General features: G+C 39.3%; 1 protein-coding gene across 8 annotated transcripts in view; it reads left to right on the plus strand.

Annotated features, from left to right (window-relative positions):
* WDR17 (WD repeat domain 17) overlaps positions 1-18,084 on the plus strand; it is a 121,567-nt gene that overhangs the window by 88,307 nt on the left and 15,176 nt on the right. For all 8 annotated transcript variants that reach the window (XM_075127811.1, XM_048847788.2, XM_048847789.2 and 5 more), the window contains 11 exons: positions 475-639; positions 3,350-3,552; positions 3,699-3,848; positions 3,942-4,072; positions 5,505-5,630; positions 9,158-9,313; positions 10,404-10,468; positions 11,194-11,326; positions 13,294-13,382; positions 16,047-16,146; positions 17,275-17,414. In XM_075127811.1, coding sequence (XP_074983912.1) covers positions 475-639; positions 3,350-3,552; positions 3,699-3,848; positions 3,942-4,072; positions 5,505-5,630; positions 9,158-9,313; positions 10,404-10,468; positions 11,194-11,326; positions 13,294-13,382; positions 16,047-16,146; positions 17,275-17,414 — 1,458 coding nt within the window. The remainder of the gene's footprint in view (positions 1-474; positions 640-3,349; positions 3,553-3,698; positions 3,849-3,941; positions 4,073-5,504; positions 5,631-9,157; positions 9,314-10,403; positions 10,469-11,193; positions 11,327-13,293; positions 13,383-16,046; positions 16,147-17,274; positions 17,415-18,084) is intronic.

The raw sequence follows: 18,084 nt of genomic DNA on the forward strand, positions 1-18,084 counted from the left end.
CACATACAGACAGTATTATTATTTAAAACCTTGTTTTGTAAATATGGCAATCAGGCTTTAAGGAATAGCAGAGAAAAGAACAACAGGAAACAGATCAGTTCATTTATTTTGTAAATTTTTCCTTTAGGCAGAGTTAGTGATAGGTGCAAAAAATTATTCTGTTGTTACTGTGTACTCAGTAGATTTATTGACAAATAATGGGCTAGATTCTGGTGTAAATTTTATAGCTCCATTGAAATTCATGGAACTTTGCCTATTTACACTAGCTGAGGGTCTATCCCACTGTTTGTAGTTGTATATCATATACTAAAGGATAATTTTAACTGTTAGAGATTAAATGAAAAAAAGCAAATACAAGTCAAATTTTCTGAGATATACATTAAAAGGCATGCTACATTTGTATTTTTTCGAATTAAAAACAATATATTTCTACTGACTCCAATAGCTGATGATTGTACTGTTGTCATTTTGCAGAGATATGATAGCCACTGGATGTGAAGATAAAAATGTTCGTGTTTATTACCTAGCAACTAGCTCTGATCAGCCACTGAAGGTTTTTACGGGGCATACCGCAAAGGTGTTTCATGTAAGGTGGTCTCCTCTGAGAGAAGGAATCCTCTGCAGTGGTTCTGATGATGGGTGTGTATTCTTAGATTCTGAGAGAGACTTAAGGTCTCAAGTTGCACTGGTGCTGACACTATTAAAAAACCCCCCAACATTACTATCATTGTGTCTGTGAATAACATGTCAGGTCCAAACTGTAGCCCTGCCTCCTCCACATTACAGATCCTGGCTTGGCTCCATGCCTGAGGAGCAGTGCTAGTGTCCTGAGGAAGCCATGTGACAGATACATGACTACAACGCTCTATACTCTACCCAGATAATGGAGTCAGTGACTGCCACCTACCACTTAAAAATTATATTGGGATGATACTAAATACATTGCATCCAAGACCCTGTGGGTGGAGGAAATAAGATTCCCTTGTGTGACTATCTAGAGTATGATAGACTGAATAGCATCTGTGGATGGCCATTGTAGGTGGGTGGTAAAAAGGGCAGTATGTAGGAGAGGACACTTCAAAGTTATGTGGCAAGACCTTTCCCTTTGAATTTCTGCTTGGAAGTCATTCTGAATATTGTTATGCTCCTGTAAGGCTTACTCAGAACAATTTGAGTTTATTAGTGAGAAGCATACCATAGAAATTATACATAAACACACAGTAGGATCTTTCATTTTACAAAGGCAAATAAATATGGTAATAAGCATAAGGCTATAAAATACAAGTACCTGTCATGACGTATATTTTAAACAAAGGTATTGTCTGCCCAAATACTTATACTGACAGAATTTGGCAGCATTTTTTGAGCATATTAAACCTGTACTCCACAATTTGTGCTCTGAGCATGTTCTTTTCCATATTAATTTTAAGATGTTGATTTTGACCTATAAAACTCTAAATGGCCTGGGACCTTTTTTATCGAGGAGTATGCCTCTCTTTTGTGGCAAACTGCCATAGTTGTTGTCAGCAGAGGCATCTGAGATGAAACCCATTCAATATAAGAGAGAAGGGGCAACTGGCAGGATATTCCCCATTAGGGGCTTGGGACTTCGGAACTGACTTCCTCCCTCAGTCCATAACAGCCTGAGTTTGGTAGCCTTCAAGGTGCACTGCAAGACCCTCTTTCTTTCCGTAGTTTGTAAGGAGTGTAGAGCAGGCCTAGGTGTAGGCCTGAGATTGTGCAGGGCAGGAAAGGAGGGCTGACTTGATTTAATTTAATACATTATTTATAGTGATAGACTCAAGAGCTCAATCTGTTTAGTTTAACAAGTTTAGTTAAAGGGTGACTTGATTGACAGTCTGTAAGTACGTACATGGGGAACATATATTTAATAATGGGCTCTGCAATCTAGCACAGGGATTCTCAACCTCTTTCTTTCTGAGCCCCCCCCCCTGCCAATATGCTATAAAAATTCCACGGCCCACCTGTGTCTCAACTGGATTTTCTGCATATCCAGTAGGTTAAAAGCCAGGGCCAGTGTTAAGGGGTAGCAAGCAGGGCGATTGCCCAGGGCCCCACACCACAGGGGACCCTGCAAAGCTAAGTTACTTGGGCTTTAGCTTTCAGCCCCATGGAGCAGGGCTCAGGCTTCGGCTTTCTGCCCTGGAACCCAGCAAGTCTAGCGCCGGTCCTGCTCTCTGATTTATTTTGGTGGACCCCCTGAAACCTGCCTGCGGCCCCCCAGAGGGCCGCGGACCACTCATTGAGAACTGCTGATTAGCAGAGAAAGGTGTAATATGACCCAATGGCTAGAAGTTGAAGCTAGACAAATTCAGACTGTTAATCAGGTGTAGTTTTTTTTAACAGTGAGAGTAATTAACCATTGGAACAACTAACCAAGGGTTGTGGCGGATTCTCGATCACTGATAATTTTAAAATCAAGACTGGATGTTTTTCTTAAAGATATGCTCGAGAACAGTGGTCCCCAAACTTTTCAGTGTTGCGCCCCTCCTCTTACTCCTGTCTGCAACACCCCCCCCCGCCCAAACTGGGGCTGGGAGTGGGGCCGTGGCTCTGGAGGATCAGGGGGTGGCAGATGGGGTAAGAGGGCCAAGGCTGGGGCCACAGCTGGGGGCGGGTCTGGGACCAGGGCGGGAACAGAGCCCAGCTAGTGGCTGAGGCTAGGGGTGGGGGTGGGGATGGGGCTGGGACTGGGACTGGGACCTGTGGCTGGGAGGGGAGCTGTGGCCAGGCTGTGGCAGGGGCTAGCTGCTGCATCCAGGTGGGGAGCTGGGGCTGGGCTTGGGGCCAGGAGCGGGGCTGGAAGCCAGGGCCACGGGTGGGGCCGGGGCCAGGAATGGATCTGGGGGTGGAGTGGGGCTGGATGATGCTCCCTCCACACTCCCCGGGAGGGCTGGCCCGAGCCCCGCCACCCACCCTCCCCAGAATGTTCCTCTGTGCCCCCCCTAGAGGGGTGCACCCCACAGTTTGGGGATGTCGAGCAGTTATTTTGGGGAAGTTCTATACCTGTGTTACACAGGAGCCCAGACTAGATTATCACAATGATCCCTTCTGGCTTTGGAATCTTTTAATCTATGAATTTCAGTTATATTTTTGCTGTCACGGTATATTTGAATTGAACTGATGGGTCTCTTTATTTTAGTGTTCTTTTAACAAAGTGTATAGGGTGCCCAAAGCATTGGATAAAAGCTCTTGTATTACAGTGTGTGTAAATCTAGGTAAGTAAATACTCCATGTGAAATATGAACTTCAGAATTTTGCTGAATGTACAGGTGTGTTCATGTTTTGGTATATTGATGGATATATGCTTTTTGTGTCTTGTTTTCAGCACTGTTCGAATATGGGATTATACACAAGATGCTTGTATAAATGTTCTTAGTGGACATACAGCACCAGTACGGGGACTTATGTGGAATACTGAAATCCCTTACCTATTAATATCAGGCAGCTGGGACTATACAATACGGGTGTGGGACACAAGAAATGGAACCTGTCTAGACACAGTTTATGATCATGGTGCAGATGTATATGGTAATATAGTTTTAAATGTTGTTTCCATTCTTATTTTGCTAAAATGTATTTGTGATACCTTAAAAGTCCATAATATATTTTCCTTAAAACTAATTAGCAGATAAATTTAATTGTCTGAATAATGTTTAAAATGGTCTCTCTATTAGGATTAACATGTCATCCTAGTCGTCCATTCACTATGGCCTCTTGTTCTCGTGACTCCACTGTGAGACTTTGGTCTTTAACACCTCTGATAAACCCTCTCCAAATAAATATCCTGGCAGACAGATCTTGGGATGAGATCATTGGCAATACTGGTAGGTAAATTATAAATTCTGTTACTTTCATTTGATTTGTGTTAGACTACCTTTAATAAAATGTTTGTGTGCAAAAACATTTGTGTTGATTAGATCGTGCTGTGGAACCAGGTGCTCCTCCCTTGCTATGTGGTAAAGTGTCCAGGGATGTTAAACAGGAGGTGGACAAGCTGATTGGTAATCCTCGAGGGAAAAAACTAAGGTGGTTTTCAGAATGTTTGTCAGTAAGTATTCCACATCAACATGTTGCGCGTGCATGTAGTCCTTAAATTAAACTGCAAAAGAAAAGTTTCTTCTTTCTTCTCCCCTCCCCATGTACTATTTCCCTCAATATAGGTTCAGAATATGCAAGGAGGACTTCTGCTTTGTGATAGTTTGTAGATGGAAAAATGTCCCTCCTAGAGCTGGTTTAAAAATTTCAAATGATATATTTCCCCATCAGAAAATATTGTGTAATCAGAATCCTAATTTTCCACTGCAGTAGATAAATTTCAGTAGAATTTTCCATTGAGAAAATCAATAAAATTGCTTTAATTTGTCCACCCAAAATTAAACATATTGTTTGTTTGTCAAAGTGAAGTGTTTCAGGTTGGGTTGAGTCTGCATTAAGCTCTACGGTTGTCTGAGCTGCTTCAGGGCAGTTGTAATTCCGGGTCACCCAACCCCCCCTTCTCACCTACTGGCCCCATTTGTTTCAGTCAAAAACATAGAAACAAAACATTCTGAATCAGAATGTTATGGAAATTTGTTCTGCAAAAAATATCAATATTTTGCTGTTTCCTTTTGATTTGGGATGAAAACAAATGTAAATATATCATAATTTCTCATGCATCAGAAAGTCTCTGGAATTTTTTTCATAAGCTCTCGTCACTACTAGTAAAGTCTGTCCAACTTGAAGTCCTATTCGTAAACTCTTAGGACTAGAATTGGGACCCAGTGTTGCTCCCAGTTCAGACATTAAACTTATGATACTTTTATCTCTAAAAAGGCTTTTCAGATTACTTTAATGGTGTTTTAATATTTTTTTAGTTTTAATTTAATCTATCTCTGAGCCCTAGACTCATGGTAACCTAGGTACCTGGCTTTACAGGCAGAGGGATACAAGAATTAGACCCATTAAAACTTTTAAAACTTCACTAAAACATTCCCAAAATAGCCTTTCTGTAATACATATGGCATATAGTAAATGAATGATGGTATAGTGATGAACAAAGGTTTTATCAGCGTTCTTTTAGGATGATGCATATCATTTGTTAGTTTGCCACATATGAGTAATGCAACCACTTCTAACTCATGGCAGTAAAACCTCCATATGACACCATCATGTGTTCTTTATTTATGACACTTCTGCAATTTTTCATATGCTTCTTCAGTTTTCTACAGATATCCTCTCCACACATGTGGTATGTGTGTGCTCTGTATGTGTATAAGTATGTTGTGCTTTGTGGATATATAACTGATACAGGTCTCATCTTGATACACTTAACTGCACTAATAGTTCTTATTCGAAAGACTGTAGTGTGTGTCTAACCAGATAGACTCTGAAAATGTTTACCTTTGAACTGACTAATAAATTCATACCATATCCTTTGCAGGTTTCATTTTAATATCTCTAGCACATTATTGTAATCTGTTTCTTTTTTTAAATTATTTCAGCCTCCAGGAGGCAGTAAAAATTTATGGGACCTCGTTGCTGTAATAAAAGGACAGGACGATAGCTTGCTTCCACAAAACTACTGCAAAGGAATTATGCATATGAAACATCTGGTTAGATTTAGAATGGTAAGTGGAGTATGCAGAGTATGTGAAACTTGTACATCAGTAGTTTTATTTTTTAGTTATAAAAATATGAAAATCCACTGCTTTACAAAGCTGAACACTTACAATGAAAAGCAGTCACATTTTAGAAAAAAGGTAGACATTTCTTCTTTTTGCAAAAGATCAGATGTGAGGATAAAGCTCATGGACACAAGTGAAACATGGATTATTGACAGAGGCATTGGATCACATCTCCAGTACGGCTCTTCTTTCCTTGTGGACTCTCATGGGGCACTGCCCTCCAGCACACCCCTTCATGGCCCTGCAGATGCTTTGCATGCAGCACCCCCTTGGGTTCTTTCAATCAGTTACCCAGACTAGATTAATTCAAAACACGTACCCCCTTCATGGGGTCTGATTTACTAAATCTTTCTCAAAAGTGTAACTCACTTTTGATAGTCATCTCACTTCACCCCACACTCAGTCTGTATAAGAGTCCTGGTCAGCTCCTTGCCTGTTCAGGAGACCTCTTAGGCCCCCTTCCTGGAGTTGGGGTAGCACTTTACATCATCGCTTTCTCAAAATAGGAGTCCCCAGCTTTCCTTCTGGGACAGGTCAATGAAACAGTCACCCTGTTTCTCTTTAAGCCAGGAGCCACTCCCCTCCTCCTGGACCTGGGTAATTCAGATAATTATTACTTCTCTCCTTAAGATAGGAGTTTCCCGTTCTCCTCTCTGGAGCTGGGTTGTAATTTAGCCAACCAGAGGCATTAGCCTCCTTCTCCTTTAGCTGGCCTCTTTTCCTCAGTTAACTCTCAGGCTCAGAGGGTTCAGCATCCAGACTTCTTCTGCTAGTGTCTGCTCTGCAATGACAAAGGAGGCAGTATTTAAGCTGGTCCATTTCCCTCACCTCATCCCCAGTTGGTTGGGGTGAGAGGGGAGCCTTGTCCTGCCCTCTCTGCAAGGCTCCTGGCCAGTGCCCATAAAGACACAGTGATTGGATTGCCCCAAAAACCCCAATTATTTCCAGGACCGTTTCCTTTCTTTCGATATCTCTTAGGTCCTTTTATATACATCTGACCTTTCAAAATCTTGAAGGGCCATGTTACATGATGGGGATGGACTGACCCCTAGGTATCTTATTCTTTAGGGGCAGACTACCCTGTCACAAGGATGTATTGCACTGCCTTTGGTCCTTATCTTTAAGACCTTTCAACAGCTTAGCCCCTGTTAGGTTCTTGTATTTTATGACATTATCTCCCACTCTTGGCTCTACCAATGATGCATAGCCCATTTGTCCACTTCTCCCACAACTAACCACACACTTCCTTTCATGCTATTCTTACTCATGGAACAACCTTCTCATTCCCCACCCACCCCAAAGGCAGTCTGTAAATTTGATACTTTGATTTCCTTCAAATCCCTCTTAGGATCCAGTCTACAATGATACCTAAGGGAAACTGCCAGTAGGGGTGTCCAATTGTTTGTTAAATCCACTTACTGTGTCTGGATTATAGGGCAGGAACCATCTTTTACTTTGTTTGTGCAGCACCCAGCACAATGGGATTCTCGCCATGACTGAGACATCTAGTTGCTACTGCTACGGTAATACAAATAATACAAATTTCTCCCATCTCCCATTTTTTCCTTTTTTCTTTTGTAAAAAGCTGTTATTTCTGCCTTGTCCTGGACTCCGCCTGTCTCTCTTCTCACACATTAATAGGAACAACAGGAGTAAATGAAAGCAAAGGTTTGAACACACAGCTACTCTGTTGATTTAGTTGCTATGCAAAGGAGAACTCATGATAAACATTTTACTTGCAGTTCTCTGTACTGTTCTGCCCTGTATTAGAAGCACCTGTGATTACCCCTTATGTTGAGTGGTAAAATGCTAGATTATGGTCTGTTAAAAACAGAGAGAGCGTTTCAAAACAATGGAAAAATGAAAACATTCTAGCAGCCTGCGCTGTGGAGTCAGACTACTAACTCTTGTTATTATGCACTTTGATGTTCAATGTGTCAGATAACTTGATTATGTAACCATGATGTTTATAATTCAGCACACATCTTACTCTGATAATATGTTACTGAAAAAGCAAAAGCAAACAGAAAATCTCTTTGTCTTCATAATATCCCTCAGGATCAAACTTCCATAATTACATTTGAATTAGGCACATTCAAATCACAGCTTTAGAAAAAAAGACAAAAAATTGAGAGTAGGGCTTGAAACCTCCACTAACATGGCATGTAGGGTTTTTTCTGTGCAAATGCCATCAAATTCTGCAAAACTCTAAACTTTCCCCTAAAAACTTTAAAAAATCCAGCCCTTATGGTTGTGTAGATACACTCAGTTCACATTTTCAGGATTAACTCATCCTCAGTATTGGTCTCCTGAGTCTGCAGACAATGCGCTCTAACACCTATGCTGTTTGCTCTTAGGTTTCCTTAAACTACTGCAAAGTAAAAACTGTCTAGAGTGTTGTTGCTTTTTTCACTGCTGCTATTTCAGAATATTGTAGAGAACAATGAAACTGACAAGAGTTAGGTCAGTTTTATTCTGTTGCTTCTTGAGAAACATGTAAGCACCTGTAGATGCAGGCAATGGAACTGTTCTCTGAAAGGGTCTCTTTCAGGTCATTAGTCAGTGTTAAATAACGTATGGCCAAGAACTGATCCCTGCATTACCCACTTCTGTAAAGGTCTGATTCAATCTCCATCTTCAGTAGGTGGTGCTGTGAAGTCACGAATGCAAAAATTGTCACACCTGCAGCTATGACTGGGAGATAGTTGAGATAAAATTAGAGCCCTTTACATGGGAGGAGGGTTAGAAAAATTCACTTTTGCCTTATTTCTCTTACTTAGTTAAGACAATGTGATTTTTGTATTTTACCTCTATATAAATAATTTCTCTTGTATACAGTTAGCGCATGGGAAAATTCCTCTTCTCCTTTTATTAGTCATAACTGAAATCTTTACCTCCATTATGGTTAAAAATATAAATAGTCATGGAGGGAATGGGACATGGCAGGTTATGAGGATTCAAGGGCAGAAACAAAACCCACCTACCATAATCCTAGCCTCACTTAGATTCAGTTCCATATTCCCATCAGAACTAAGGGCCTTAGTTACCATCACCACTCCCCCTCCCCCCATTTGTGTGTTTACACAAAATGTGTGTTTAATGAGTTTTCAAAAAAATACAAGGTAATGATTTTTATGGGGTGGCATATGGGTATGTATAAGATATCAACAAGTTCTAAGAATGGAATTAAATGAAAATATATATAATCCAAACAAATATGAATCAGGATAATGGAATGAAAGAAATATATGAATACAACTAATTAGCCATAATGCAATGGGTGTAGCAATGTAATAGCTAAGCGTAATCTCTTCAATGTTTAAGGTCTTTAGTGAAAAAGCTGTTGTTTAGCTTCTCAAATGGCACTTTTAATATTACCTTTAAAATGTTTGATTTTAATACTTACTTGTCTTAGCAATAATTGTATTAATCAGAAAGAAAATAAGCATAGTGCTTTCTTTCTTTACTAGTCCAAAGCCCAAGAACTAACAACAGTAAAAATGTCCAAATTTGGAGGAGGTATTGGTGCACCTAGCAAGGAGGAAAGGCTAAAGGAAGCCGCGGAAATACACTTAAGATTAGGACAAATTCAGAGATACTGTGAACTTATGGTGGAGCTTGGAGAGGTAAAGTACTAAACCAACTAATGAAGAACTAAATACGGTATAAAAGTCTAGTAAATACTACCTCTGCATGAGAGAAAACAAAAGAGTTATCAATCTAGCAAAGATTGATCTTCCTGCAATTTTGATGTTTTTAACATATTCCATGAAACTTGGCTAAAGTAAACACACAAGGGGTTAACAAAATTGGTTGCTCAGAACAGATGACTTTTAACTGAAGTACAAACTAAAATGGTATGTTTTCGGGTTTTTGTGTCATAGCATCAGTGAAGACTAAACCATGGTTATTTGTTCTCTGTTAAAATGCTGTTGCTATATCTAAGGTTGGCACTTCGTGATAGCATTTCAGGTATTCCTTATCTATTGTGTCATTTTTGCATTTAATGAAACAGTCACTTAGTTTCAGTAACTAGTAAGAAATACATCTGCTTAAAACAAAGCTAATTGTGCGCGTGTGTGTGTATTCCAATGCTGATCTTGCAGAGAAAACTTTGCAAACAATACAGAGAAAATTGGATAAATAAATAAACTAACAGAAATAAATAAATTATAAAAACAGTTTGTTTGCATTTCAACATTATGATGATGGGTGCAATAATAGATTTGCTTAAAATAACTCCTAAAACAATCTTATTGAGGAATAATGTACACAACACCCCGTGAATTGTGATGCTCTTTATGGTCCATAAGACTGACACAGAATTTAAAGCGTTCTGATGTTCTGAAAAAATAACTCTGTAAATCTGGCCCCAAAAGATGGCAAACATGAACCGAACATGACATTTTAAACAGGGGTATTTATGCTCTAACAAAGCACATAGGTACCTAACTAGATTTACAAAAGCCCTAACTCACTTAAGTGGGATCTGCAGAAGTGCCCATCTGTATATTTAGGAACGTACCTCAATACCTTTTTAAATCTGGGCATTAGTTACATTCATTCTGGAGTATCCAATTTACAAGTAAAAAGTAGCACAGAATTTTTTGTTCTTTTTTTACCTCATGACAATTTTATTTTTAATGGAAAAGACATGTAATTGATTGAAACTATTTCTAAATGTAAAATTTTCATGTATAACATGTTGTATTTCAGTGGGACAAAGCACTCTCAATTGCACCAGGTGTATCTATGAAATACTGGAAGAAGCTAATGCAAAGGTAAGGCTAAAACACATTATTTTATGCATATTATAAGTTACAATTGAGCAAAGGACCAAGACAAATATAAATAATCAATACTAGTAAAGTAAACTGTATCTGGCATCTTTTTCAACATTCCAGTGATGTTGCTTTTATTGTTCGTTAAAATTTATGATGGAATGAGCGAGGATTTCAATAGGGATTCCAGAGAGAGAGAGAGAGAGCTTGGAACATTTTAAAACAATATTATTCAGTAAGTTTAAGGGTTGGGTGTAGAATCGGTGATGAGGCTTGAAATCTTTTCATGTGGTGTCTTCATGGGAGAATCTTGTATAGCTTGTAAAGATATGTCTACACAGCCTGGGACAGCAAGCTTCCGAGCCTGTGTTGACAGACTTGGCTTCGTGCTACCATGCTAAAAATAGCTGTGTAGATACAACAGTTTGGGTTGGAGCTCAGGTTCTGAAGCCCAGAGCATGGGAGGGGAGGTGCTTCACAGCCTGAGCTCCAGCCATAGCCACAACTTCAAAGTGCTGTTTACACAGCAGTTTTTAGCAATGATCCCAAAGCTGTTGACCAGGCTGGGAGGCTCGCTGCTATGAGCTATGTAGACATACCCAACGTGTCTTGGAGTCTGGAAAGGCAGATGGGTACATCTACTGCTAAATATACCACTGGTGTGCTATAAATATATTTAACACCAAATAAAACTAAACAGCCAGGTCATTCTTAATTTCATTTAGGAGAGCTGACCAGTTAATTCAGGAGGAAAATGATGATGTCATCCCATACTGCATAGCTACTGGTGATGTGGAGAAACTAGTCACTTTTTTTACTTCAAGAGGCCAACTTAAAGAGGCTCTGCTTGTCGCACAGGTATTATTGCTGACACGGCTCTTGGTCCATATTTATCATGGGCTAATGCGTCATTGCTCAAACTGGGGGTTCCAATCCAAAAAGGGGTCACAAGCTATTGTAAGGGGGTCACGAGATAAAAAAATGTTTTCGGGAGGAGAGCAAGCTGGGGGAGGAGAGGGGTACAGCAGTCGCTACTCTCTGACCACCCAGCTCTGAAGATAGCGCCACCACCAGCAGCAGCACAGAAGTAAAGCTGGCAGTATCACGAGTATGCTCCTAGGGGTATGTACAGTAATTTACGATCACTTCTGGGGCGGGGCCGGAGGTCATCCCAGCCTGAAGTATTTTCAGAGGCGGGTCCAGCAAAAAAAGTTTGAGAACCCCTGAGCTAGTGAGTAAATACTTTTGGAGAGGGGGTTAATTTAGTGATTCGTTGCTGACCTTTCCGCATTAAATCTGAGATGAAGAGTATATTTAATAGGTCAGACACATGCACTTCTGTTAAATGGCCAAAAATCCCAACCCCACATGTCACTCATGTATTCAGCTGGCCAACTGACTTGGAAACCATGAAAGGAGTCTCCTACTTGGAGATTTTATACCTTATTCTGTTACATGGAAGTAATTGACAAAATTGCCATTGATTTTAACGGGTACAGGATTGGGCCACTGTTAGGATGATTCTGCACTGTTCTAAATGCTATCCTATCTTTCAGAGGATCTTCACAACAAATAGTTTGATTAATGTAAATACAAAAAAAAAAAAAGCAGGATAGTGAATGTATTCAATGAAACTATGCAGCCAAGTGCTAAAAATGTGCTCCTAAAATTCAGAATATTGCAGAAAATGTACAGTTTTAAATACCTGACTTTGTTAATGTGTTCAGTGTGACTATTAGGCCAGCTCTGAAAATATTTGTTACCCATTTTTGCCTTCTTTGTGCCACCCCAAATTCGTATTTGAGCTCATGGTGCAGAAAGGATGTAGGATCATGTCTGTAAGATGATGTTTAGAAGACAGACTATTTTACCTATTTTTTCCGCTGAATGTCAACTCTCTCTTGCTTTATTCATTGCAAGTGGTTTCCATTGATTTTAAAGAGCTTACATGCATAAATAAGTAAGTAAGATGGCCCTAAGGCTTTATCTTGGGCCTGACTACCGTAGAATGCTTTTGTGGTCTTAGCTTAAATCATTGTGAACTATTGATGCATGTTTTGTTTTGGTTTTTAAATCCCATGTGTTCACATTGCTTTTGTTCAATAGTTGTTATACTCTGAGGAAAAAGCTTAGATGTATACTTATACACAGCCTAATTATTTTCCTTGAACCTTAAAGCAATACAGCTAGGATTGATCTTTTTAGTTGTTTGGCACTGGGAAACATCACCATGATGCTTTTGCTGTAGTTCATAGCATTGTTGGCCTTTTTTGTTTCAAAGACTTAATCAAATAACAGTTTTAAGCAATAAAATCACTAAAGGCTATATTGAGCATTTTGATTCAGCCGTGATTGTTTAGTGGCATATGGCTGCATTGCCCCAGGTGGAGTCCAGGAGGAATTGTCACAGAGTCCTGGGCTGCTCCTGTCTTACTCCAGGTGGGAAGTAATTTTCTGCAGCCCTGAATTTTCACAGGCATCTATTTCTGCTGGCAGGCATATTGAGGAGCAGAGCCACGACTCTGCTTATTCTTCATTCTTTCCATTTGCTTCTAGAAAAGGGAGTATCTGTCATGTAACCCCTGCTCTCCACCATTTCCTTGGCCCTGAAATCTGGGAAGACCTACTTCAACTGCATTAGGGATGTGGGGGTGTCTTGCTTCCTCTTATGCCCCTGCATGGCTGAGAAGGTCCTGGGAACAGAGTTGTTCTAAACTAGTTTATTAGTTAGAATATTTCCTTTACAGTCTCAGGTTTCAAAAGGTGTCAAATTATCTGGTTGAAAAAGTATTTTATGATTGATGGATTAATTTGTTGGTTTCTAGGCAGCTTGTGAGGGAAATATGCAAATCTTACAGCTTTCAGCATCAAATGGATCTTCAAATCCTGAAGGAAATTTGGAAGATTACAATGAGTGAGTCTATAGAGAAGTCACTTCTTTTTAAGTTTTTCAGTAAATATTGTAGTGCAGAGTATAAAGCACAATTACTACACTGGAAGTCTTGGTACTTGGATTTGACACCAGTAGTGTGGAGTCTAGGAAACAGACATTTGTATGCTCCCATACTTAGTTAATGCAGATTAATAATAATCTAATAATTAACTGCTACTGCATTAACAGATCCCATCAGTGAATGTTAGCTCCTGACTCCAAATAGATTTTTCCAGATAAATTAGGCTTGAAATGCTTCTTATGACTACTTTTTAGACTTATTTAATACCAACAGAACTGTCTTAATTTTCATGACACTTAAAACTTTACTAAAATATGTTTTAGTAAGTATCATCAGGTTAATGGCACATAACCCCTCCCCTGCTCCAGAAGGCAACACTGCATTTCACCAAAGAGGAATATGCCACATAGTGAACACTATTGGCCAAATTTTCAAATAGTGAAGGCTGACAAGCTGTCACAGGGTCCACTCACTGCTGGTGGTGCCTGCTCCTAGCCATTCTGGAGAATCAGCTCTTTCCAGGTTTAAGGCTCCCTTCTGCCTGCTCGCTGCATGCCCCGCCGCTACTCTTTCTCATGTGTGGGTGTGCTAGACCAAACTCCCTCCTCCCAAGGAGTGAACTGTGCACTACCCTCAATAGCCCCAAATAACCTCCATTCACTGGAAAGTGACTACAGACTACTTCCCTGCACTCCTCTCTGCTATCAGCCCCCTGGCTTTATAGAAGCCCTACCTGTTCCTGCACAGGTGAGCTTCCCCTAATTAGGGCTGTCCTTTCAGCCTTAATTCTCCCAGTCTGCCACCTAATAGGTGAATTGACCTATCTGGCCTCCATTAACCCCTACAGGGAGAGTGTCGGGTGGACTCCCCATCGAACGTGCCCACAATAAAACCCGTGAACGTACCCGTGTTTGCACCTACACTGAAAAACATAAATCATGTAATATTTGCACAGCTGGGCATGTGCATGTGCAAGCACGAGTATCTGCTTGTGCAGTTATCTGATTTTCATAGTCAGGCTTTCGAGCAAGCAGGTGGATGTTGAGGTAAATTTGAATGTACACAGTGAGTGACCTTCTGAAAATGTAGTGCTGTTGCTCCAGTTCTGAGGACAAATGGACAGACATGGATTGATGCACACGTAGTAAAATCAGCATCCTGTAAATGCACAGGTGCTTATTCGAAGTAGCGCTTAGTATTTGTTAGAGCTCTCAAGCGATTGAAAAAATGAATTGTGATTAATCATATCATTCAAAATATTTATCACGATTAATCACGCTGTTAAACAATAATAGAATACCATTTGTTTAAATGTTTTTGGGTGTTTTCTACATTTTCAAATGTATTGATTTCAGTTACAACACAGAATACAAAGTGCACAGTGCTCACTTTATATTTATTTTTGGTTACAAGTATTTGCACTGTAAAAATGATAAAGAAATAGTATTTTTCAATTCACTTAATACAAGTACAGTAGTGCCATCTCTTTTTCATAAAAGTTGAACTTACAAATGTGAAATTAGTACAAAAAAAGAACTGCATTCAAAAATTAAACAATGTAAAACAGGAGACATACAGGTCTCCCCCAAGGAGTTCAGTCAAAAATTTAATTCACACATTATTTTTTTAACAAGCATCATCAGCATGGAAGCATGTCCTCTGGAATGGTGGCCAAATCGTGAAGGGACATATGATTGTTTAGCATATTTGGCACATAAATACTTTGCAATGCTGGCTACAAAAGTGCCATGCAAATGCCTGTTCTCACTTTCAGGTGACATTGTAAATGAGAAGCGGGCAGCATGATTTCCTGCAAATGTAAACAAACTTGTTTGTCTGGGCGGTTGGCTGAACAAGAAGTAGGACTGAGGTGGACTCACAGGCTCTAAAGTTTTACATTGTTTTGGTTTTGAGTACAATTATGTAACAAAAAAATCTACATTTGTAAGTTGCACTTTCACCATTAAGAGATTGCACTACAGTACTTGTATGAGGTGAATTGAAAAATACTATTTCTTTTGTTTCTCATTTTTACAGTGCAAATATTTGTAATAAAAAATAATATAAAGTGAGCACTGGTCACTTTGTATTCTGTGTTGTAGTAGAGATCGATATATTTGAAAATGTAGAAAAACATCCAAAAATATTTAATACATTTCAATTGGTATTCTATTGTTTAATGATATATTGCGATTAACCGCAATTCATTTTTTGAGTTAATTGCGTGAGTTAACTGTGATTAATTGATAGCCCTAGGATCTGTATAACTTTAGGAGCCCTAATCATGGACCAGGACCATGCTAGGTTCTGTACAAGCACAATACAAAAAGACGGTCTCAGCCCCAAGGAGCTTACAATATAATGGGACTAGACATTTGTGTTTCTAGTCCTCCACTTCGATGCAGTCAAAATTCAGGACCCAAAAAATAGCTTGGTCTGATTATGTTGCTGAAGTCTAGTGCTGTTGATACAATGAATAATCAGAATAGAGTGGGTCAGTAACTCCTCTGGTTTAGTTGTTAGTGTGCTCAACTGTATTCGGTTCCCTTACTTATAAAGATTGCAGGTGTTTTCGTTATTACCTTTAGAAGTGTTCTTGCAGAATTCCTGTTTTGTTGTTACAGACTTCTTCACAGGGTCAGTAAAGAATTGGCAGAGTGGTATTTCCAGGATGGCCGTGCGGTGCTTGCAGCGTGTTGCCATCTAGCTGTTGAGAATATTGAGGTAATATTTTTTCTTTATTCTGTACAAAGGAAAAGACCAATAATAGGTTATTTTTTATATTGCCAGCTGTAGCATATTTTCAAAAACAGACTACATTTATGTAATTTTTAAAATACATTATTTGCATTTAGTATGACTTTTTATTCATTCACATTGATAGATTGAAATCCTGGTTCCATGAAAGTCAATGACAAAACTCCCATTGACTTCAGTGGGGCCAGGATATCACTTTTAGGCAAAGAGAGAAATTATTTTATGTAATATTATATGAATAAATATAAGTTCTAAATATAGGGAAATAGAAATATTAGTGTTTACTGTTTGTGTTGAATAGGGATCTTATTGTGCTACATGAAAACACAGGAAAATACAAGACTTGCACTCTAAATAGGCAAGACAGGCAAACAGTAATGTTAAAAATACATTTCTTGTTGGTTAATTTATTTTTTAATTCACCTTACTTCGAACCATCACTATCATATCTCTCTCACTCGGTCCCAGTGCTCCACCATTACTGTCCCATTGTGTCCTTTTTCCACTCTGGCCTCCCCACAGAGATATATTGCAAAATAGTGGGTGATGAGGAGAGAAAGCAGACAATCAGTTGGTGGCTATGTTACAGCATAACTAGAAGTGTTTAAAAGTCTTGTGGCCTCTCCTATCCTCTGCAGTCCTTGCTGGCACCTCAGTTGCTCTTTACCCCAAGGAGAGGGTGGGATGAGGATGGGGAAGCTCCTACCTCCACTCTGAAGTCTCCTGGACTCAGGAGCAGGGGGGCAGCCTGGTTTCTCTCACCCCTGCAGTCTATGCTGGGAACTGAGAATCATAGATTCCATTGAAACAATATTCATTTATATTTGTTTTCTAGACTGTTTGACAGGACAAAGGATGATGTTAGAGTTTGGGCCAAAGGAAAGCAGTTCTGTTCATAAAAAGATCACAGATATGTGGTAGACAATTATTGAGTCCTCTCAGAAGCAGAACTTTTAAGTTTTAGTTTATGTAATTAATGCATGTTTTGTCACTCTGTAGAAAGCACAATCTCACAAATGAATGTAACATGCTAGTCACAGTGAATCCTAAAAAGTGCTTGTGTCACTTACTGATATGATTTTCTTATTGAGCAAGCTTGCCATGGCAAACCTGATTCGTGGAAATGAACTGGAGTTGGCAGTCAGTGTGGGTACTGTCTTAGGAGAAAGTGCAGCGCAAGCAACACATTATGCTCTAGAGTTACTAGCAAGAAAATGTATGACAGTAACAACATGGTAAGAATTTCTTACTCCAAAGAAGATTTTTTTTTCTAACAAAACACAAAGTTGTTATAACTGACAGAAGTCCATAGGATGATATGAATAAAGCTATCATTTGGAATCCTCTGTAGTTCTATAAGACAGACGCAGACAGAAATGAGATACAAATTGAGATATCATTTAATATATACCAGGTCGAGATGGTGAAATCTGGAATATATAATGCAGAGAAATAGTATGCCAAATGAGATATAGGCCCTTATACTGAAGTCTTTATTCAGGCAAACTATTAAAGGCAGTTAGTGTTTTGCTTAAGCAAGGATAGCAGTATCAGACCTGTAATGCATAAAGAACCCAAATGTTCCTCAATTCCTCATTAATCTCAGAAAACAGACGCATGCGTACATATTGTAAATAAGTAAGCAGGTGCAGTGTTTCCTCAATGATTACCAAACTCTTAACTTGTATTTGAACAGGTAAAGCTCCTTCACTTGCCCCAAATCAAGTTATTAAAACTAATTTAATAAAAGTGAATAAAAATAGTCACTTGGAGAAAGAAACTTAACAAAAGTCACTTGGAAGAAGTAAGGCCAAAAGTGATCCAGAGGTGAAGAGTGAACAGCAGCTTAGATAAAAATTTGTGATGTGGTATTTAAAAGGATTGCAAGGCATAAACACCCAGGAG

This window comes from Caretta caretta, chromosome 4 (assembly GCF_965140235.1).
Source record: "Caretta caretta isolate rCarCar2 chromosome 4, rCarCar1.hap1, whole genome shotgun sequence".
In the NCBI taxonomy this organism is placed as follows: domain Eukaryota; kingdom Metazoa; phylum Chordata; order Testudines; family Cheloniidae; genus Caretta; species Caretta caretta.